Genomic DNA, 24127 nt, shown 5'->3' on the forward strand with positions numbered 1-24127 from the left:
AAAAAAAGTATAGCTGCAAGGTCAGGGTTCCCACTGTACTGAAAAGGAAACCACTTCTTCAATCTACAGGCCAGGTGCAGCTGCGTTAGCGGCATGTGCAACCCCCCACCAAACCCCCCCCCAAAATATTTAAATAAAAAAATTAATAAGTAAACTACTTGTACAGAATAGTATAGTATTTTGGGGCAATATACTTATTTGAACGTATCAGTAAGTTAGCTAAATGTGAAGCTAAAGCGAGCAGAGGGTTAGCTTGACGTAACCAAATAGCTAACGTGGTTCTGTCACACCACAACACTTCATTTTTATTTTTATTTTGTTTCTTAGTGAACAAATATGGGAGATGTAACACATTAACAAGAAAACCTCAAAGCCTTTTAACTTTATAGAGACTTACAGTACTGTGCAAAAGTCTTGAGCCACCCCTCATGTCTGTATATTTTGTTTCCAGGGAACCAGACTTTTTTTTTCTAATTACTTAAGCTAGTTAACAGCTTTTTTCACAGTACTGTACATGCTTTAAAACAAAGTAGCCTCTTAGACTTAATTTCTTTTTATGGTATTTATGCTAACAACCCTTATCTGTGGGGTCAGTATTCACATTCAGCTCTAAGCAAGCATTGAGCCAAGTGACCAAAATGCCAACTTTTTCTTAAAAAATCTGATCTGATGTATATGTACATATTATATCACCCAGCTGTAACTTAACCCTTGCTTTCCAAAATAACTACAATGAGAGAACAAGGGAAGCAGTAAAGCCCTGAACCAGACTGGAGAATTGTAGCCTCAGGGTGCAGAGAGCCAGGTGGATAGCCTTGTGCTGAGCCCCCCCACCCCACCTGCTTGGCTGCTCTAAGGCTAAGTTATTAGTGTACACTCAACTCCCATAATCCCTTTCTTTCTGAGACAGAGTGGTGGGTGGCTGAGCCAGATGTATATAATTAATGCAGCTTTTCCCTCTGAGAAAAGAAGCAATGTGGAATAGGGATATCAGGCAAATAAAAAAACTCAAATTATCATCAAACAAATTAAAATGATTTAGGTTTTATGTCCGATAAACACATCACTCAGCTTGAATCTATTAGTTCCTCTTAAGTGGAATCCAGCAGACACTACGGCTTCCCTTAGATCTTCCCCATCAAGAAACAGTGATGTAAGACATGGCACTGGAGTTACATTGTCAGCATTTCACTACATCTGACAAATGACACAGATCTAACCTTCTCTTTAGTTCTCCCAACATTTGCTGCTGCTTAATCTCAAAACCTCTTTCATGAGCAATCAAAAGACGAAAGAAAAACTGCAACAGCACATCCACGCATGACGCAACTCGATGTCAGCGTTTAATAGACACGGGGAGCTGAGCGGAGCAAGATGAATGCTTTAGGGCGGTTTCCAGCGCAATCAAGAAGTGAAAATAATCCTACACTGCTCCTGTAACAGCTCTTAAAGATGTGTGCGGCGTTTAAAGATGTTGGTAAAGCCATTATAACCAAGAACAGTGGCAGGCCGCCAGTTCAAAGGGAATTTTCCTTCTTTTGAGGTCTCCTGTGGCCTCAGCCTAGACCAGGCCACAGGAATCCAGCAGTGGATTGGTGCTCAAACCTGGAACCTTAAAAGATCCCAGGCTTTGAAATGCCACTCACTCATCTCACATTATTTTCATAAAGACAGAGTCATATGGAGAAAGTTACTGTGCAGGGCAAAGCCACAGTGAGAGTGAGTTCGGGGAATGGGAAGGTAGGAAACACTGACTGGGTGAGCGAATGAGAGGCTCCATATCCATCTGGAATTGCACAAAACCAAGGATAAGTGAGAGTTACCAAGGACAAAGAGGGGGTAAAAGGAGCCAAAACTATTAAAAGAATCCTACCAATGACCAAGATATAATTTTACAAATATGGCTCTGATGTATTTACACTTGTCTGTCTGTGGGGTCTACAAAGATCTGTATCGCAAGCTTAACTTAATGGCAACGTTATGCACCAGTAGCAGCATGGAGGGAACACAGTTCTCATTGTAAAGCAAACCAACCACAACTACCACTGGCTACAATGCAATTTCCCCTGTAAAATACACGAAGAAAATACCAGGCAGCTGTTTCCAGCCGCACAAGACTGGGCTGAAACTGTTTCTGAAGATGCTGGACAAAAGAGAGGAGATGGAGTGAGAAGATGCTTTTAGCACATGCAGCCGGTTAAACCCGACCCAGGCATTTTATTAGCAGACCACATGAACTAGTCGAAGCCAACCCAGGGGTCTCGCCCCTCCTCCACCGCCTTCAACAATCTACAGTAGAGAAATTCTGTTAAAGTCATTAGCCCACGCATATTACTACGCTCGCAAAGGCTGCTGAGCCCATGACATCATTATGGGCTGCTGTCATTCCAGTGGGATGTCTGTGTGCTCTGTCTGAGAGAGAGAGTTGGGCAGTCCCAACCATTTGGACCAGCATGCCATCATGAAGCATAGAAAACACAGTGGTCCAGAGGAGGGGAAATTACCCATTTCAAAATATCCATTTATGGAGCGCTGAAGCTGAAGCGAAGCCAGTTATGTCTCTGCAAACAAATACTGAAGAAAGAAATCAGCTCAGTTTAGAAAGAGTGATGTGAAGTGTCTCAGATGCTTGGCACATGCAGTATGATACTATGGGAAGTGCACCTCGGGATCCAGCCCTAGACAGCCAAGCCATGAGGTTGTCTTCCAGAAGAGCTCTAACTGCAAAATCAGAAGCCTTTGATGTAGCGCTATCTCACAACGAACAGCTAGCAGGGCTGAGAGAAAAGCACTGTCTGATAAGGACTTGAATATATAGAAGAACGTTGCACTTTCCCACAAAGTAAAGGAAATGTGGAGCTATTATGGGCCAGAGTGAGGTGGAGGTTGGAGAGGTTGAAAACTTTTCCCACTCGAAAACACAACTGAAATGTTGAGTCTACTGCTCCACGCATAGAAATCATCCGCTCTGCACGGCTGAACATAATAACAGGGACGGATTTGTGCTGCAGTACTTTCAAACAGTTAGACTTTTCCTAGGCAGGATGTGTTGATAAAAAAAATATCCAAAAAGTGTTTTTATATGTGAAATACGAGTGAAGTTCTTTTTTTTCTGACTTTTTTTTTTACAGCCACTCACTTCATACAGAAGTTATCTGCATCAAAGGGACATGCCGTGGGCTGTCGTAGTGGAGCTTGTAGCATAGCACAGTGTGTAATTGTCATAATAGCTGAGATATAGCACAGCATTCAAAATCAGGGGCTGAATGGCTTCTTGCTGCGTTAGTCTCCTCATATGAGAGCTTTACTCCGTGGCTGCTGATTGCTCTGGCAAGCAAATAATGGCTTCATTCCAGAAACATGGAGGGTCCAAGAAAGAGACCGTCTGAGTGATGCTGCGAGGATCCACTCACATCAAGCGCAACTCTTCGGTGCTTGATGCTGTAATTAGGGCCTTAGACAGCTGAAAGTCAGAGCTGGGTGTGGTAATGTTGAAAATGTGGAGTGAGGAGCACAAAATAAGCACCCATGGGAAATTAGGATGCTACTGTTTGACAAGGAAAATAAATAAAAACAGAAAAAAGTCTGAATTTTAGGTCCTGGATTACTCAGATTTCAGCTGAATGCTGTTATGTGTCAGTATGATAGGCAAGGAGCCAGACGGGGGTGGAAAAAGTATTCAAACAAGCAGTTTAAAGAAGTCCTGTGAGTAATACACCGTGACTAAAACGGTTAGGAAGGAAACATGTCCTGGTGATCGTTCCAGTACCAAAGTTCCCTTCAAATGTTGTCTCAGATACAGCGCTGTGCAGAAGTCTTGAGCCACCCCTTACTTCTTTATAAATGGCTAGGAAAATAGGAAACGGACATAAATGAGAATACAGTATATAAGGCAAAAGATTTTGTGGAATTCTAAAGAGTTTGAAAGTCAATACTTGGTTAGTAGTCTTCATGAATATTTATCCAGGCTTCTTCCTGGTTGTTTTAAAGCTCTTCTTTGATTGTTGGCTGCTTTTTGTTTTTATTCCATGACAGAACTCTCCAGTGTGTTAACAGTGGCTGTAGACACCCACCTGTTGCAGCTTATTTTCAGTCAACTTCTTGTGTAATTTGGCTCAGCTGAAGGCCCAGGTGCATCTCTCAGGTCCCGTGTCACGACTCAAACACATGACTTCCACATGTTTCAGAGAGTTTTTAGGCCTGCAACTTTTTCCTCTACTTGTTTCACCAGTTTTCTCAATTTTTCTAAGGTCACATTGCACATTATGGTGAAAGTTTTCAGCTATTAGCTCTTTTGGGATCACCTTAATGATGCAAAAATACTGTTTTATGTCTGTGAAACTGTGTTATGTTTGGCATTTTTTATAGATTCAACCAATGAACCAACCTGGAGAAATATTGTTCAAGACCGCTTTAAAAATGGCAATAACATCGGGCTACTTGGAAGCAAAATATACAGAAATTAGAGGTGGCTCGAGACGTTTACTGTATTTCTATGACAAAAGTGGACTGAAGTAAATTCTTCCTTTGAGCCCTCATCACGGCCTCAATATTATATCATACTATAAGGGCTCCATGTTGACATGGTTTGCGACCAGCACACCCAGGCTATCCCATCTAAAGTCAAAGTTTCCTGGCACACGCTTACTGGCTTCCTTGTTAAGATGAGAGGTTAGATGAGAGGGCTGTCACCACTCATGCACGACAATGTTTAAGTCTGACATGGCTGAACAGCAATCTCACAAGACGTGTGCAGGAAATGAAAGTTTCAGACCAAGTCTTGCAAATTAACCCTGATAAAACCACAACTTGTTGCCACTACTCTTTGTGTTTATTAAACTGAATTAAAACGTTAATAAATGCCATGAAAGAGATTAAGGAGGATTCTCTGACAATGAGAGTTTGGAAAACTTTTTAGAGTAAGAGGCTTTACATAAAGAGAAAATTGAATTAAAAAAAGATGGACGGATGGAAACAGATGTTTTCTTATTTTTTCATCAGATGGCAAAATACGAGACTTTTTGTGGAATCCCCAAATTAAAACTGTATAGTCAAAGTCGAGCTGCTGGCTGATTACATTCCGCCCACCTAAGTGGAAAAAAACCCAAACAAAAACCAAATTTTTCATTACAGCATCTCCTCTTCACTTCGGTGCATGAATAATAAAGGAATCTAGACACGCGATCGTGCTTGAAAGAGAAAGTAGCCGTAAAGTCCCGCTTTGTGATGTGCTGAAAACTGAAATGCCCCCTCTGACGCATAAATGACACCCTGTCATCCTTCCACGACTCCGCTGATCGACGGAGAAGTGGGTGTCGACGGTGTGCTCATTATTACAAAGCGTCCAAACGCCTCAACTCAGGCCTGATGTGGAGGGTGTAGGGAGGTAGGAAAGGGGAGGGGAGGATACTTCGGGTGTGGGAGTTTTGGGGGAATTCAGAAAATGTTGTTTTTTAGATGAGTCGCCTGCAGCGAGAGGGGCTAAACTAAATAAACGCAGACGCAGAATGCTGTGATGTTCTCCGTCAAGGATATGCAGTAAAATGGCATTCATCCTGTAGAGGAGAGGGGAAAAAATCCCTTTTACCTCTCCCCCTACCAAACACCACCACCTCCACCACTCTCGCCATGCCGCGCTCAGTATGTGCCACTTCAGCCAAACGCTGAGTTGTCTGACTTTTGGAGAGACAAAAGAACCGCAGGAGTGGGGAGAGAATGAGGGGCGGGACGGAACGGCACAGGTCGGTTCATCTGATACATCAGCAGCTCATAATGGTCCATAATAGTCCAAATACATAAACAAATAAACAATAAATAACAAATAAACAAAAAAGAGCAAGAAATAAACTTTTTTTCATATATAGAAAGAACAAGACAGTCCACTATATGGGTTGTTTATAATTGTGATCCAGTGCTTTAAGTGAAAATAAACCCACCACCGACAAGTTTAAAAGCTCAACAAGTTTAAAAGCAAAACACAGACAGCTGTCTACTCGATTATTCGACCGCACCGTGGCAAAAGTACGGTTATTAGCCCGTTAACTTACCAAAACAATGGCAAATTTCTCCTCCAGCTCGGTGGGGTCAGGCATGGGCACCTTCAGAGGCATGATGTGCTGCTTCATCTCCGACTGGCCGTCCACACTCTCTATATTACCCATTTTTAATGCCTTATCCTGCCGTCGACTTGAAACTTGCCTCAGCTTCTTATGGCGACAAGAATAATCCAAGTAAAAGAAGCAAAAAGAAAGAAATCTCCAAAGTATTCCGAGAGTCTCATCCGCGATTTAATCCGAATAATCCACTTCTCTCCAAAAACATATTATTGAAGAAAAAAAAAAGGGAAAAAAGCTGACACTGCAGTAGTCCCTAAATGCCATTTACCCCTAATCACGCGTTTAAGTTGACAGTGTTTTACTCTAGTCTCTTTTTTAAAAGTAACAGTGCAGCTGCTTCATCTTCCAGAAAGTAGCCTCAGTTTTGCCTGGCCAATCCATTACTTACAGCGGATTTTTCCCTATGACAGATAACTTTCAAAACCCGACCGACAGTTACTTTTAGATGCTGCTCAACTTTCTTGGCTCCGACGTGTTTCCATTCATTATTGTTGTGTGATCCTGATTAAGGTCTTTGCTATTGCCTCCACTCAGAGCTCAGGGTTTTCTTTTAGAGTCCTGCCCGCAGTAGGGGTGGCATGCCTCCTGTTGGTCTGACTGCATGTCAGTCATTGCAATCTGCCTCCCTCCCTCCCTCCCGCCCCTCACATCTGTAAGCAGTGAGCCTGCATACAGCTGGACGGAAAAGCCATTTGTCAGCACTTTATCGCGACCTGCTGGCAAGAAATTGCCATGACAAGAAAGATCATTAGGGAAATAAATAGATGACAAAGCTGGCTGGATTCACAGGAGTGCAAAGTTTAATCAACAGCTTTAGCAGATGCATGATGATATGTTGAAATTATCAAAGCACAGCAGTTTTCCTCTTTACTTCTGACACTCAACACTGTTTTTTCCACCCTTTACAACAAATCAGTGTCTAAGTGTTTGCAGTGAGGTGAGACATTATGGGACATGGAAGGTGTCCCGGAACAGGTAGACAATAGTCTGCTTCTCATGAGGTCAAAACAGGTTTTGCGTGTAAAAACAAAGCATAAACATGACTGTAAGCCATCAGCTATTTGCATTTAGGATTACAAACACATAAAAACACAAAGGAGCTCTGGATGAAACATCTACAAAGTTTTCTCTTTGTAAAAGCACAGTGATTAAGACTGCGTACAGTATCGTACCTCTGTTCTCAGTGGAAATTTGACGGTGCAGGCTTGTAACACTTTGATTTAAAAAATTAACATTCAGAAAGTTCTGGTTAAAACATATAAAACTTCATCTGGAACATATTTCATAAACACTGACAAACTGTGCACAGTTTTGAAATACTTAAGGCAGTAATATAAACCCACATAAACAAAGTTATAACAGGAACTGTTTGGAGACTGTAAAAAATAAAATTCAAATAAATGTTTTTCTGTTTTGTTGGATGCTGAAAATCCATAAAATGTTGTCGTACCTTTGGAAATTGGACAAATATATAAGCCCTTTTAAAGCTAAAATGCAAGAGGACTTTTTGCATGCTTTAAACACACATAACCTTGGTTTGTTGTGCAACATAGTTGCATTATTATCAAATATTTATTCAGCCTAAATATCTGCCTGAGACAGAATGGATTCAGCACATTTATCACTTTACGAATATTTAGCGACAAGTAAAGTTTTGCTCATAAATACTGATGGACTGTGTTTTTCTGGAGCAGATATGTCATCTTTTTTTTTTCTTCAGTGATGGTGGAAATTTTCATTTAAGCTGAATATACACACGCACAAATCACAGATCACAGGAGCAATGCTTATGTTTGAAAGTAGATGCCTGAGGATCAGGCATTGATTCTTCTAGTTGGTCTCTGCTGCCAAGTCGTACCTGAAAAAAAAGAAAGAAAAGACAATGCATTGGTTTTTTTCGTGCTTAAAGAAGAATAAAAACACTTCACTGTGGCATGAAAGGGTTAAATAGTTACCACTGTGTGACACCCGTCTTGAGGTCAATTTGGTCCAGGTCCAGCTGCAACTGAAGGCAACGAGAGAGAGAAGAAGAGTCTTGTGATAAAAGCCAAGAATTTTACACAACCTTGGGCAAAGACGAGCTGAATTTCAGATAAATACCTTGCCGATAAGCTCCTTCTCTCGGCTGATGAAAGAGACACTGTTCTTCACAGACAGGTCCAGTCTTCTCTGAGAGGATTCCTCGAGTGATAAGTCAAAGTCAAACCTACAGAAACAAGCAAGATTAATGTGGGAGACGTCACCCTCTCATCCTCAGACTTCTTTCGCTATAATCACAGCCCTATTTGTTTGTCTTGCCTCTCATTAAATTCTGGGCTGAGGTCTTTCTTCTTGGTCGCAGTTTTCCTCTTGGTGGTGGCCTTCTTGTCAGGCAACAGGATGAAGGAAACATATGGGTCTGCGCCATCCTTGGAACGCGCTACCAACGCTCTGTCAGTATAAAGAGATCACATCCACAACGTATGATGGTTTTTCTGCTTAAAGTGTGATGATGATGGGATGGGTAATGTATGGCATATAGAAACCTGCAGGAGTGAACAGTGATGAAAAGCCGGTTTTCCTCCATGGAGTAACCGATGGTAAGCTTCACCTGTCCTGCTGAGTTTGGGTTGTCACTCACTCTAAAGACACAGATGAGAAATGATATTTATTTACATTTGGACAGTCACTTTAGTATATTACTGCACTTACAGTGCAGGTATGTACCACACAACAGGACTACTATACCCCTATGTGTGACTCACATGGAGAATCTAGGTCTGTGTCTGAGGTCCAGATGAGAAGGATCCCATTTAGGGATGACGTCATCGACACCTGCCTCCCCTACAGCCCCACGACACACTGCCAGCTGAGTGTCCAGGATCTGCAAGGTATATAAAAAAATCACTGAATAAAAATCATGACTCAATAATTATGACTTAATAATCATCATGGAGCAGTTTAGATAATGGCACACAGTCAGTTAGCACTTAGTGTAGCATTGCTCCAAGAAAAGCTACTACAGCACAGTGAAAATAAGCAGCCTGTCTGCAGTACCTTAAGTACGACCCTCAACAGTATCTGGCTCTCTGGCAGCGCTCCATCCAGATTGAGCCAGCGGTCCAGAACCAAGTCTGTCTCAGCCAGCACCTCCTTCAGAGGAAGTGTCAAAGAGCCGAGAGCCTGGCCCCAGCTGTGGGAAAGCTACAAGGAAACAAAGACATATAAATAAACGCACACATTTTCTACTCCTTTTATTTGTGTAAAATGTTTTAGTTTGACACAACATGACCTAATGAATGGTGTGAATCAAATGCATCCTCATGATTCAGATAAATATAGATAATGACTCGCACCTTGACTGTGAGTATTTCACTTCTGGGGTCACTAACCAAAAAGTGAAAGCCTTCATCCCATCGAGGGGATGTGGATCGCTCAGAGATCTTTGGAAAAAGCAAAAAATAAATGTATGACTTTTGTGAAACACCATTTTTTTCCCTTTATTTTCAGTGAACATCTTTAGCGAGTTAAGAGCCTACCTTGCTTCTGTATGAAACATTTTTAAGGATAATCTCAGCTCCAACTTTTGGCTCCTTTCCACTCTTCTTCAGCTGAAATAACGTACAAATGATTACACTGCACTACAGGAACTGTAAGCAACAGCATCAGCGTGGAAATATAAGACAGAAACAGTTTGTACTCTGTCTAACCAGCTTGAAAGTCAATATTTGGTGTGACAACCTTTATTCTTCAACACAGCTTGAACACTTTTATGCAAGCTTTCTTGTCATGTCTTTAAGTAGACTGCAGGACTAGTTCTCCAGGCTTCTTAAAAGACGTTCAAAGCTCGTCTTTGGATGTTGGCTGCCTTTTGTTCTGTTCTCTGTTGAGATGATTACATACTGCTTCAATAATTTTGAGCCCCGGGCTCTGGGGAGGCCAATCCATGGCTGATTGTGTTTTTCTATCCAGGTATGCTTTTATTGCATTGGCTGTTTGTCTGGGATTATTGTAATACTGAAAAAAGAAGATGTTGCCGATCAAACACTTTCCAGATGTTAGTGCATGGTGGATCAAAACCTGATGGTACATTTCTGCATTCATAATTCCACAGTTTAGGAACATCCCCAACAGCACTGTGTTTTAAAGACAACTGTAGACACTCACTGTTGTACCGCTCTGCTGAGCGACACTGTACATGATTTTGGCATGCTACTTCCTCTTTTGTTGAAGAAACACTATTTTATACCTGTTTTTCTTAGATTAAAATAAATGGGCTGCTACACAGATACAATTTAAAATCGGTTCTGTTAAAGTAAATTGCTATCTGTTATAGTACGTGCAGACATAACTGCTGGCTGTAGCTCAGGAGTCAGAGCAGGTCACCTACCAGTTGGAACGTTGGTGCCAACCGCTTGCCAAATATTCTTGGCCAAGATACTAACCCCAGTTTCCTCTATGAATGTGTGTGACTGTTAGATAGAAAGCACTTGGTTTAGAAAAAGCATGTGAATGGGTGTGAATGAGGCTAGTTGTATATAGCCCTTTGAGTGCACAGGCAGAGTAGAAAAGGGCTGTAAAAGCACCAGTCAATTTACCATTTAAAATACTGGTTCATCCTTGAAATAGGTGCTTTTTTATGCTTAAAACATAGACAAGTGTTTGTGGCTAAACAAACACAAAAAGGCATTCTTCTGAAATTACCAGGCACAGCAAACTGAAAAAGTCTGAAAAAAACAGCCAATGTCCAAAGAAAAGCGTTGAAAGACCTCCAGAAAGTCTCTAGAACCATTACTCTTAAAAAAATGTCACAAGAAAGTCTGGCTCATTGGAAGCAGAATATTAAAAAAATGACCATAAACACTCATCGATATGGTCTCACCGGAAGGCCGTGGGCACGCTCCACATACACAAACACCAGAGCAGCTGATGGCACCACCTTGTTTTGGAAAGACTGCAGGGACTGGTGCAGCAGGATCTGTAGAAAAGAGAGGGGCAAAGACAGGAGAGAGAGAGCGTTTCAGGAAGACACTTGAAATAGGAAACTTGCGGTTCATGTTTCCTTTGCAGTAGTAGCTTTAAGTTTAGGACACAAAATCTTTTGTGTATTTTATTTAACTGTAAGTGTATTTAGCTAGGCGCGTCCAAGTCATTAGACAATGGAATAGAAAACTCATACTGAACCTGCTCCAGTCTGGATAGGTCAGAGACCCTCGGCAGCCACTCCAGCATTAGGTGAACTCGACCAGACTTCACATCATTTAGAGTGTACCACTAAAACAAAAGTAGCACAAAAAATGCAAGTTATGATAAGAATACAAATGTAAATATTTGCTATATTATATGGTCACATCTTTTTAATAATGGCACACACCGTATCGGTGTATTGTGCGCTGATGATGTCTTGCAGGCTAAGTTTGAACCTGCAAAAAAAAGGGCACAAAATTTTATCCTTCATTTTTCTACAGGTTTAAAAACAAACTAGTCAGAAATGTTCACATTTTTTTGTGTGATGTCAGGACTCACCTTCCCAGGAAGTCATCCTGATCAATGTCCTTATCAAATAACTCAAACTGGATTTCTTGACCTGGAAGCTGGGTCAAAATAACCTAAACAGGAAAAAAGAAATCAAGTATTTGTAATCTAAAATTGAATGATGTGATCAGATGGATAGAATAGCTGACTAAGTGAAACTTTTAAAAGTGATAGCACCTCATAGAGTTCGTTCCAGACAGGGTTGAGGTTCTCTTTGATGGTGTGGCTGCGGAAGGTTATACCACCGACACGAATCTTGACGTAGGGGTCGCTCTTCCCCTTCATCATGCCGCCCATAAAGTTGTCCTTGGCAATCAGGTTTTGGGCCTCCACCAGATGGATTCGCAACACTCCCTGCAGGCAGACAGTGGATGTGGGTATTTTTGGAGTGTATTAAAATGCTGTCTGCAGCTTTTTCACTTTATTACCTCAGTTCCAAACTCTGGATCGGGGGTGGTGTTCTGTGGTCGTGTTGGCTGAGGTTTAGTCGACCCACCGGGTCCTGAAGGGTTCTGGTCTGATGTAGTTCCCCCCTGACCTGATGTGGACCCAGGGTCTGTGGGGCGAGGAGAAGGAGTTGTAGGACTGGCATCATCACTTAGCCACAAAACCTATCAGGAAACAAGAAATATGAGCAACAGTGAGAACCAAACAATGTTGTTTTATTTCCTGTGATAATGAAAAGAGGTTCACAGCTTTATACAGAATTTCTGCCACTGAAAAAAAAGTTTTTCTGCATCCATAAGTCAAAGATTTGGATTATTATATCAACATTTCATGTTATTTTCTCATAAAAAACAGTTCAAAATTTTTAGATAATAACCCAAAATTCTGACTTATGGAATGGGACACTTATGGTGGGAATTTGCTTTGGACATTTGATATGAACACTGGAGTCAATATCTCACTGCTTAAGGTATCTTCAGGTATTAATTTATTAAAGCAAACTACCCATTAAAGTCTGTGCACAAAACAAGTGCTTAAGTGTTTGTGTCCATGAAATACCAACCCTCAGCACAATTTTGATGAAGATGCGGCTGGCTGAACCCGAATTCTCCAACTGGAACCACTGGTCCATGGTGAGCTCGGGCATCCCAACAAGACGGGCCAGAGGGATTTTTAGACTGCCCAAGCGCAGAGCTCGGTCGTCATCTTTTACCTGATTGAAACACAACAAAAAATGTCGAGTTAGGGTTAATAGCAATGAGAAAGGCAAAGTAAGGAGGAGAGTGCAGTTTATAGAAATTACATGAAGTCTGAATTTAAACAGATGGAAAGGTAAGCTATTGGTATTTAGGTATTAGGTATATAGCTATACCTAAACTCTCATCAGCTAGCTTAATGAGTGAGTTCGGTTGCTACTGAGGATGACTCACCTGAATGTCGATATTTTGTTTGTGAGGATCCTTAATGAAGAAGGTAAAAGCATCTTCCCACACTGGGCTGGTTGTACCGTAGCAAGTCTGCAAATGCAAGAATAAATCATTAATAATGTCCAGAGGCTGGAGGCAGGTATTCATCACTAGTTTTTCCCTCTTACCTTGCTCTCTTTAGTTTTATCCTGAACAGAAATCTGTACCATCGGGCTCGGGTCCTTATTACCTTTTCTCATCTATGACATTTGAAACAGATCAGTTTGGGTAACAGAACAAAACTGAATCCCACATAAATCAAACTGTGATGCTCTTACAGGCAGCTGATAAGCCTGATCGAGATAGACGGCTAGGATGGCAGCAGACGGAGGTTCAACCATCTTACTGGTCAAATTCTGATTCTTCGCAATCACCTGGTAGAAGAATAAAAGAAAAACATGTAAGCAAAATTATCTACAAGTCCAGTGTCCTGCCAGTAGTTCGTTTCAGTGTTTTATGTGATTCTTCTTTCTGTACTTAGTTGTAGTAAACATGCAGTTTAAGAGAGCAGCCAACTCATCTGTGCTCATCTCTAGGGGCTCCTTATATAAATAAATAAAAGTTGTTGGGTTTTTTTTACACTTTTTTCTATGATTGTGGTTCTTCCCATTCTCCATTTGTTTTTTCAAACAATATTCTATTATTGGATTATTATTATTTTGAATTTGACAGTAGAAACAACAAGAAGGTACATGCATTCAGCATAGCTAGGTGACACGTATAGAGTGAATAATAAAAAATCATTTCAAAAATTATATTAAGAAAAGAATACAGGTCTTCCTGCCACTGACCTACTTCAGTATTATTATTCTTCAGAAAAATAACTGATGAAATTGTTTTTCTGTGAGGTTTTGTGCAATCGCTTAAGTTATTTCCTTAAGCAACTGTGAAATTACACAAGTTGTTTGTTTCTTTCATGGGAAAGCTATACACAATGTGGCAGGTAAAGTCCTGGCATCACAAACCCTCTGCACAAATATTCAGTAAGTCCAAATTAGGTTTAAGAGCCATCTCTTCAACAGTGATCTGACTACACATATACAATAATAATAATAATAATAATAATAACCATTCTTCCATAAGTCAGTTATCGTTCACATCTGTTCTCCATGCATGCAGTATATTGTCATAGGTTGAGAGGCAGGGTACATCCTAGACATGTCACCAGTCTGTTGCATGGCTCACACATAGAAACAGTCACTCACATGCATGCCTGTGGCTAACTTTTGTGTTTTGTGGCTCCAGTCAAACTTTTCAAAAATTGATCTTTTGATAGTAGAGGCCGCTGGTCGTGTTTACGACATGAACCATGTAACCTTAGAGTTCTCAGGCTGATCGTCCTTTCCAGTCTGTATTTCCAGTTTATTATCATATTATGAAATAAAGCCAAAGATTACAAGAATATAAGAAGACGGAAAAAACAATGATCGCTGTCACTGCACAGCACTGAGAAAACAAGAGCGTTAGACTCTGCTCTAGCCTCACCTCACTCAGTCTGTCAGCAGAGGACAGCAGAGAGAGCCACTCAAGCCGGAGGTGAACACTGCCAGATGCGACGTCCCTCAGATCAAACCACTGTGTAAAAAACACAGAGGGCTCATTACACAAGCTTCTTTTTTTTTTTTTTATCTGGCTGAATTCTTGAGCCTGAGCAGGATGGCAGAACTGAAGGTGGCGTAACAAGAGCAGATCACGAGGAGGCACGTGGGTGTCTCCTGTGTCACATGCTAACCGTTATGCTGCACTCTTTCATCACATTTTTCAGGCCAAAACAATTTCACAATTTGTTTAGTGAGAGAGAGAAAAAAATGCCATTTTTAAGTCAAAAACCTCCCAAGCGTCGCTACTCACATCATCCACAACTCTGGCCTTCTTTACAATATCAAGATCAATTTTGACCCTGGAAGAGAGACAGATAGAAAGACAAACAGAGAAAATTGATAAATCCCTGAATAAATGAGACCAAGCTGTTCAAATTTCAGCAGAATCGTGGCCCGACATCACAAAAGCAGTTATGGAAATGGCATGAGGAGCACATAGAGACAGAGTAAATGAATGAAAATGAATAAGCTACCTCCCCAGGAAGTCATCCTGGTCTGGGTCTTTGTCAAATACTTCCACTTCCAACTCCTGACCAGGTACTTCATGGACAATCACCTGACACACACACACACATAAATGGACAAATACACAACACACACAACAGATACACAAATATATACACCAATCAGCCACAACATTAAAACCACAAGCAGGCGAAGTGTGTAACAGCGACCATCATTTCATTACAACACAAGGTTCTACTGGGAAACCTTGGGTTACTTTAATATGTGCTACCCTCTTAAATGGGTCCCACGCCCCAACCAGTGGCAATGGGAGTCTCCAACAGCGGTGGTCTTCCCGAGCAGGATAATGATTACTGCCACACCACAAAAGCTGCTCAAAAATGGTCAAAAAACAAGAAAAATTAAGAATTAGGGCCTCTAAACTCCCCATATCCCACTCCGATCAAGCTGTGGGATGTGCCAGGACAAGTCCAGCCCCCACCCTTAAACCCCATATTCCAAAGGATCTGCAGCCAATGTCCCAGTGCCAAACACCACAGCACACCTACAAAGGTCTAGTGTCCATTGTCCCACTAAGTTAGAGCTCTTTATGCAGCACATGGGGAAAGTGCACAATATTAGGCTGGTAGTTCTGATCTTGTGCAAGAATGGCATAAACCACATATGGCATACAAAAGAGCATGCACACACCACAATGGCAAGAACTTTTCACTACTGTGGTAGGCAAATATATGTATATAATTTCATATCTATTTAGTTCATGGCTTGAATTTCGTAAACAAAGTGAAAAGATAAACATGTTCTGAGCAAGCAGTTTTCACAACTCTTGCTTATCTGTGACACAGCAGCTTCCTGCAGAGCTAGATAAAATCTCCACAAAGCTGTGTATCTTAGAAGCACCAGTGACATACCATCAAGGACTTACTGCAATCCCTACAAAGCAAGGACACCAACATGAACCTATAGCTTTTGGCACATAAATTGGTTGGAGGAGCTGTACTCGAATGTCAAGGCAAAGCCATATATCTCCTGTTTCTTTACAGTTCAGTTCAGGGTATATATTCCATACTCGCAGCCCTCTCACCTCATACATCTCCCTCCACTGCGGGTTCAGGTTGCTGTCGACGTGATGAGAGGTGAAAATCTGGGTTCCAACACGCAGCACAGCGTATGGGTCTGACTTCCCATCGATTAAGCCCTTGATGACTGTGTCCTTGGCGGTCAGTTCCTCAGCCTCCAGCAGGTGAATACGCACAACTCCCTAGCATGTGCGTAAACATGCAAATAAACAAAAAACAAAACAGGGATACAAGAATAAAATCAAAAGGTTTGTCGACTGGTATCGCCACAAAATTCGATTGCATGCGTTATATTTACTATGCGACTTACTGTACGACCTTAAGTCTATGTGTTTGCAGCTAATATGATGATCACACACATCTGCATCAGTCTATGTAATTTGAAAAGGTCATTCGTCACTGAGACAGTTACCCTTGGGAGAGGGGAGCGGAGTTGCGCAACGTGCAGGTCGGCCACCAAGGGAATAGTGAGACGATTGGGGAGCACCAGGTGGGAGGCAATTGCATCCATTATCATAGTGTCCGACATGGCACTGCAAATGAATGCAAGGATGATGTTGGGCACGCACAGGGAGGCACATACAGACTCACACACAGGTTATGTGCGCCTGTCCATGCATAAAAAGAAAGCATGAAAACCAGCAACAGAACAAAACAGAAACACCCACTGGTTAAAGATGAGGAGTTTTCTTAAAGTTATGTAGACTGAAGGATTAAGAGCATTGCCAAAGGGAATACTGATGCTGTATCAGAAATACATTTACGCCTCTGACAATGCTTTAATTCTATGTTTACTCTTATTGTTTGTTTTTTGCAAAAGTACACTTTACTGTTTATTCCACACAGAGTAGAATAAGCCAGCATACACATAAGCACACTGAATATGAATTGACAATCTATCCCACTGGTGAGACTATGCCTTCTATATAAAAGTATACACAGTACATTGTGATTAAATTCTAGAAACATAAATAATGAGGTTGTTATTGTCCACATTTATGTCTGACTGTTGCTGAAAAATTCCCAAAACAAGACTTGAAATCCCCCAAATGTAAATGAAGGCAGTAGTAGTTGAAAATCTTTATTGATGTATTGTGTAGTTTGTTAATGAATAATTACTTTTTAATGCTCTCTTCAATATTGCACCAGGAACATCTTAGAAGGAATTACTTATAATAAGATGCACAGGCCGTGTTTGTTTTAGAGGAGTAACATGTCAACCTACCCAAGAACTGCACACACTGATGTGTTTTTTTAAGAGTTTTTGGATAGCAATGGATATTCATAGAAACAGATGAATAAGCTACAGTGGATAATTTACTCTTTTTTCCTTGTAATTTCATAGAGTTTGCTGACAAGAATAAAAACCGAAGATGTTACCGACATTATCCTTTAAGGGTGCGACCACACAGAGCTGCCAGTGAACAGATAAGCTCTTCAGCTCTGATCTGTTTGTTTTGGAGTTCAGTTTAATTCCAAGAAAAGCCTCTCTACTACCAGCGACTAAATAAATAATAACCTCTCTGAAACGTGTAAATAAGGTCCATAACGTGCAACTCAAACTTTTTCGGCAGGTTGCACAACTCGAGTGAGCATAAAGATCAACTCCATCATACAGACTCACTTCAATCCAGGGATATCCAAGAGGTTGGTAAGTCCAGTCCAGTTGATGTCCAGTTTCTACACATATGATACAGACAAATAGACATGAATAAGTAAAAGGCCTTGCATTACTGCAAAGTGCAAAGTCATTAAACAAAAAAAACACTCACAGGCCTGCGAATGAAGAACATTGTGACAGCTCCAACCAGCGGTACGTTTCCAATCAGAGGCTCAAGGATCACACGCAGCATCCCGTGGAGCTGCAAAGCGAAAATTAGATTCTGAAAATGTGTTTTCAGGCCACTTAATTACAGCAGCAATGTGAGAATGTCCCAGTGATTCTTCTCGTACCTGGACTCCTTTTACTCCAGCTTTGCAAAAGTACTTTTTGATTTCAACATTGATCTCAACATCACCGGCATAGCTGTAACAGAAGGGAAGCGACAGATCTAAAGATAAGTGTTTAAACAAAGGAAACAGCTTGTGTGAGTTATGACAGAGCTGTTTTCTTTCTGTATTAAGTAAACACTGTTCTGTTGTTCAAGACAGGGCCAAGCCCTTGCAGGAAGCTTTAGAACACTTACAAGAACATTTTAGAGTTTGACTTGACCAACCTATTTGGGCAGATAGACAGAGGTATAACATATGAAATTAATCTCTGATGTGTTGGATTACCTTAAGTACAAATCCAACATAACTTGTCTCTTATCATTTTCCGTATGAGCCTTTACGCCAGCCACCTTCAGCGCCTGTGAACACAGCAGCTGCTATTAAGCAAACAAGACTGACAGAGACTTGATGACACCACATTAGCAGAAAAAGTCAACTGTAATAAACTGAAATTGCTGTGTGTGTGGGTGTGTGTGACAGGCCGCTCAGATACCTTGTCGCCTATGTTAACCTTGGTGAAGCTCAGAGTCTGCAGATGAATGCTAGAAGTACGGATGGCAGGAGCAACGATTTCCACAAGTAACTTCTCCAGATACTGGCCAATAAAGGGCCAAGCCTGCTGCAGGATCTGTAGAACACAACATATGGCCACTGGTAAGGTTTTTATGTTTGAATAAGGAAAAGAGAAGCTACCTCTACAAGAGCAGTATGAGACTGCACACCTCCACTGAGGAAAACAAAGCTCCCTTCATACCACACACTAATTGAAGATTGCATACAGAGAAGGACGTCAAGATTAAGATTATTTTATATTTTCCTAACAAGACATCAAACAATGTTTCCCATTTTTACATTTCTTCACATTTCTGTCCGATATGTATTTATGTAGACATTATGCAAAATTTCCAATTATGAAAACACATTTCTAGATCGAGATCACATCTACATTTAATCGAGCTCCACCTCTGCTAACAAACAGACAAACCACACCAATTGCACAACCTCCTTGTTAATCAGATTAGAATGCAATCCATATCAATGTAACAAGTTCAAGTGAGGATATGGGTTGCATTCTAATTTTATTAACTCTGTCAGAGAGGTTATGTAATTGGTTTGGTTTGTCTGTTCATAAAATAATTTCAAAGAAAATTGATGGAAGTAAAAAATGAGAAAAAAGTCTATTCCAGCTGTCATGGGACAAGAGGTAGACTAGAGAGAGAGAGAACCCGTGCAGACATGGGGAGAACATGCAAACTCCAAGTATTTACATCCAGGACTTGCTTATTGAGAGCCACCCAAGTGTTAAGGAAATAATTCATAAATTATTGTTCTGTAGACTAAAACCTTAGTGCAGTAAATTGAATTTAATATATTTACAGGGAGTCTGTGTGATGCCTTACTTTCACCAGTCTTATCAGTCCACAGAGCATCACACTGGTGTTATCTTCAGCATTTCAGTGAGAGAAGTGCAGCAGTGGTGCCAAATCCTTTTAGCTACAGTTTACCAATCCTCTGACCTCTACACTGTGACTACACTGTCACTAGTCATTACTAACATTTTGCAGCTCACCTGTGCATTATTTATGTTACACTCATGCACATGCTTATAACAGTGCAACCCCGTACGTTGTTTTTCATATGCACATGCAATACTTTTTAAAAGTTCACACATGCAACAAAAGGTGAGAACATTTTGAGGCTCCCTCGACTTGTTTACAGCTGGAAGTGAGGTGCTAGGTCATGTGTCAGGAAACCTGCAGGCGAGACGTGGGCAGGGTGACAGATGAGTCCAGCAAATTGCTATCCCACAGTCTGGGCTTCTGTCATCGAGTTCATTGTATTTTTTCCCCCTCCAAATGGGTGTTTTGTATTATTAGTATTCACATCCACGCTTTCTCTGTGCCTACGTGAAGCTGCTGCACTGACAGAGACAAAGAAGCTGCGATATGATCCCGGCCACTCTCACTGCCTCTTAATCACACCAGCAGATTATCTGCACTGATGGAGAGCCTGCAACTGGAGCCGGGTCCCTTAAAGTCCACACAAGCGCTCTTTATCTTAATATTAAATTGGAGACACTGAAGCTAATATACAAGTTAATCAAGTGAATCGTGAACGCCTTATCTTCAGTTTGGGCTTTTTGCAGCTTCCTTTGCTTTGCTAAGACATCAAATGAAGAAATTATGCAAAGAGTTGCATGCTGAACCAGATGTTTCAAAAAATATGAATTTCTCATAGAAATCTATACCATTGCACACATGCAAAGTTATGCAGGAAATAAAAAAAACATACCTTATTGACCCACTCAACTTTTTCCACATCTGGAAAGTTGACCTGTGAACAATAGTGTAAATAAAATATTATTGTTTTTGTTTACTTTTTTATTTGAACATAAATTGATTAAAAAAAAGAGTTTAATCTCAATGCACTTATTTGTTACGTCATCTTATTTCTACTAAAAGTATATACATTTATGTTAACGCTAAAAGAGATGAAAAACAAGTAACACTAATATTGTCACTAAAAATATTTCAGGAAACCATAAACCGCATGATGCACATTTAACATCACAAGGACACACACACAGACACACACACAGACACACACACACAGACACACACACACACACCCTCCGGCTCTCTTTCCAGATATGGTGGTCTTTGCTTCTGCTGTGAATGTTGTTTATGACTCATCAGGTTTTTTAGGAGCCAGATAAGGTCAACAGTAGTGAAACGGGAAGAGGAAAGCCCTCGGATAATTTCTCATACCACTGGATGAAATGACTTGTTCACTAGAATCACAGATTGCTGTTTCACAAGTTCCTCTAAAGCTCACTGCCAGGCTTCCACCTTTCTACTACAAAGTCATCATCATGACATGTTAGTTCACATTCTGTGAGAAGGCAGCAGTTCAGACTAATGCGCATATCAACATTATCAACTATCGCTTCTATTCGTGAGAGTGCCGTGAAGTAAAAGTCGACCTGACTTTGTGTTTTCACTTGAAGAACTATAAAAATGAATAATATTGCCACAAGTATCAGCCTGACATTTGTGGCAGATGTGGCGTGTGATGCACTCCGCAGAGAATGACCATAACAGAAGGGGTGTCAGTACTCACCCAGGGAGGCAAATCTCTTTTGGCTCTGAAAACCGTTTGAGTGGTGAATTCCTTCTCGTTCTCCAGGAGGTACATGGCAGACTTGAGCCTCATCACTTTCCCTTGTCGCCCGTGTTTCCATCCCATGTAGATCACCAGACCGAACAGAACAATGGTGACGCTGAAGCCATAATATCCGGCCAGGTACACTGGTAGCAGAGCACCCAGGCATTTCCCAAACGACCACAGCACACTCACTGCGCGTTCACCCTGGGGTTGGTTCTCTGAGACCGGGGCTAGAGGCTCCGTGCCGATGCTCGGCTCTGCATCCGCGGTTGGCATGGCAAGATCAGACTTCACTAGCTCGATCTGGTCTTCAGCTTTTCGGCTTCTTCTTCTTGAGTGGCAAGGGATAGGGGTCAACTCACTGCCGTTTCACCGCGATAACCATGGACAGGTCGGCGATAATCGGCGAGCGTCGGACTGTCACTTCATTGTCACTTTTCTTCGACGTGCACCGCGCAGTTCCGCAGGGCACTGAGGGTTATTCGTCTTGCATTTACGTGTAAAGCTCCTGAGAAGGCAGTGCAAGCACGAAGTAAGTCTCGAGAGGGCGGGCTTGGCTTCAAGCCCTCCTTCACATCCAGTAGAAACCCATACCCTAGAATTTACTTGTAGCGTCATACACTGCTCAGGCGGAGCGTATTACCGATAAGCGAACGAATGTTTATCATGTAGAAAGACACCACGGAACACTTTTGATTCACAGTAGCAGTTTATCCAAACGACACACTACAACCAGAGCAGAGTAGTACGTCTAATGCACAGGCTGCTCACCCCGTTATCTTTCTTTGCATGACCGAAATAAATCCTCCTGTTCGCGCAAGCGCCCATCCCCACTGCAGTATGCAGCAGCAGCTTTAACAGATGATCATGAAGGCACCAACAACTGATAAACATGTGCTCAGTTCCTTTATCGACAGGTCTGTATCAGCTGCAGGTGTTGTTTTTTTGTTTTTTGTTTTTTTTACAAGATTGGGTCCAGTAGGCACAGTCGTGACACCTCCGGGATCTGCGCCATCTGACTCTGGCGTAATAATTACGCACCTGTTAAAAACAAACAAATAATAATAATAACAACTAATGGTGAATTTGTCATGTCATGTGTCTTTCCACTCCCACTCCCTTTTTTTCTTAATAGCTTCATTTATGGCTAGAAAAACAGGCCAGGTTTTAAATACCCCCCTGTTGCCTTGGATACAGGCAGTTATCAGTATTTGCTTGGAGGGATACGGGTTTGATGATCCTTTGTGTACATAGACAGGAAGAACACACTGTCAATAAACAGCCAAGTCCTATAAAGTAACAAAATTTCACTGTGAGAGCCCACGAAATGCGGAGATCATGTTTTATGAAGCTTGTTATTCTCAGAATTTGAAGGGTTTTATTAGAGCCACAATTTCTGTTCTTATAACCGCCACAAACCACAAACCCATCTTTATCGCTTACATTCGATTTTGGCATGTTATAGCTTGATATTTAGACCCTATTTGCCTCCTCCCCCCCAAAGATTTTTATTTTTCTAAACACAAAACACAAATTCAGAGTGTCAAAGTGCAAAATAGTTCCAGACTTCTTTTTTTTTAATTGCTCAACTCTAGTGTTGAATATAGAGCAGCGTGCATTGCATACTCTGGAATAATAGAGCAATGTTCAACGAACACATACAACATTCTTTTCTCCATGTGTATTTAGGAGTGTTTATTTCATGTTTTAGGCCTGTTTATTTACTTATTATATACAGTGTATTAAAATGTACCGCTAAGTGAAATGTATACGTGAATTTGCTGATCTAAACGCAGTCAATCACAAAGTGAAACAGCCATTAACAGTATATTTGAGCCATCCGTGAACTATGTTATTTGTTTCAAACAGTGTTTCTTATGTTCACAGCTGAATGTAAAAATCATCAAAATGTCCTCAAGTCGTCCCCACAAAAAGGAACCAAACACATTAAAGAAAACAAGTGCTTGATTGCATCTCATAACCTAAGATAAAAAACCAAAAAGTGCTCTGTAGCTCTACAGCAGAAGCAGAAATAGTGGTCACAGGGTGATGAGTGATCTGTGAGGAAATGATGTGGGCAGAGAAATGCAAGAAGTGTCAAAGTTAAAGCACACATGTCATCTGATCGTCTGTCTGGCTTTGCCAAGTACTTATCAACGTTGGTTTACCTACCAGCGTGAGAGCAGACATGTTGCATGTTGTTGTTCAAGTAATATTCAAGCTTGTGTAATCAATATTTTCCCCTATACAGGAAATTTCACAATTACAGAAGATGCCGTTTATTTTTTAAGGTCATTATCTTTAATAATAATTTGTGGATTGGTCAAGAAATATTTTAGGAATCTTTAATGAGGATACTGCACATACATGTCTTATCTTCTTGATTTAGTTGTTAAAAGAATGAAAACTGCATGTTCTCTTCCCACAACCTCACTAAATATGTTCATTTCACTGCCATGTCTTCAGTTCTTTCCTCCTCCTGGGGGCAAACCTTGATTCTCTATTATGAGCCGAGTGGTTTCTGTCATATTTTAGATCTGTTACAAACAAAATGAGTGAGTGTGCATCAGAAGTGAGAGTGCTTATACAGCTACTGGGGCTACCTCTGGACAAACTCAGAACAAAGCTCATCAATATGGTCGTCAAATCTCGTCTTTATTGGGGGAAAGAGCTTTACCTCCCTACAATTTTGTGATCAGGACTGTAAGCAGTGAGTGCTTCTCCAGTTACATTTACTACACACTATTGTCCTTTGCGTTCTCCAGCAATGGCCTCATTATACG

The 24127-nt window shown here is 41.1% G+C and overlaps 2 protein-coding genes across 7 annotated transcripts in view; both read right to left on the reverse strand.

The window, feature by feature from the left end:
- Positions 1-6658, reverse strand: part of fmnl3 (formin-like 3) — a 33404-nt gene extending 26746 nt beyond the window's left edge. For all 6 annotated transcript variants that reach the window (XM_005478055.4, XM_003448250.5, XM_005478053.4 and 3 more), the window contains exon 1: positions 6048-6658. In XM_005478055.4, the coding sequence (XP_005478112.1) occupies positions 6048-6161 (114 nt within the window). In that variant the 5' untranslated portion in view covers positions 6162-6658. The remainder of the gene's footprint in view (positions 1-6047) is intronic.
- Positions 6659-6894: 236 nt separating this feature from the next.
- esyt1a (extended synaptotagmin-like protein 1a) lies at positions 6895-22250 on the reverse strand. Its single transcript, XM_003448249.5, has 31 exons — positions 21300-22250; positions 20472-20513; positions 18673-18807; positions 18465-18538; positions 18141-18213; positions 17960-18049; positions 17812-17867; positions 16600-16720; positions 16193-16369; positions 15117-15199; positions 14894-14942; positions 14528-14617; positions 13321-13416; positions 13171-13242; positions 13007-13093; positions 12640-12789; positions 12059-12241; positions 11808-11984; positions 11622-11704; positions 11470-11518; positions 11280-11369; positions 10978-11073; positions 9635-9706; positions 9452-9538; positions 9153-9299; positions 8861-8979; positions 8642-8737; positions 8415-8546; positions 8217-8322; positions 8072-8121; positions 6895-7974 (listed from the first exon to the last, which is right to left on the reverse strand). Exons 1-31 carry the CDS (start codon positions 21618-21620, stop codon positions 7947-7949), a joined length of 3231 nt encoding a protein of 1076 aa, XP_003448297.2. The 5' UTR covers positions 21621-22250; the 3' UTR covers positions 6895-7946.
- Between the last annotated feature and the right edge of the window lie 1877 nt (positions 22251-24127).

The sequence above is a fragment of the Oreochromis niloticus genome, linkage group LG20 (assembly GCF_001858045.2).
Source record: "Oreochromis niloticus isolate F11D_XX linkage group LG20, O_niloticus_UMD_NMBU, whole genome shotgun sequence".
NCBI classification, from domain to species: domain Eukaryota; kingdom Metazoa; phylum Chordata; class Actinopteri; order Cichliformes; family Cichlidae; genus Oreochromis; species Oreochromis niloticus.

Excerpts from the sequence above, each read along its gene's own strand:
- esyt1a (XM_003448249.5), bottom strand. The coding sequence starts at position 21,620 with ATGCCAACCGCGGATGCAGAGCCGAGCATCGGCACGGAGCCTCTAGCC. Across the intron at positions 17,868-17,959 it reads TGTTCTTCATTCGCAGGCCT|AAACTGGACATCAACTGGAC; the intron begins GTGAGTGTTTTT and ends TCATATGTGTAG. Across the intron at positions 8,323-8,414 it reads AGCCCAGAATTTAATGAGAG|GTTTGACTTTGACTTATCAC; the intron begins GCAAGACAAACA and ends TTGTTTCTGTAG.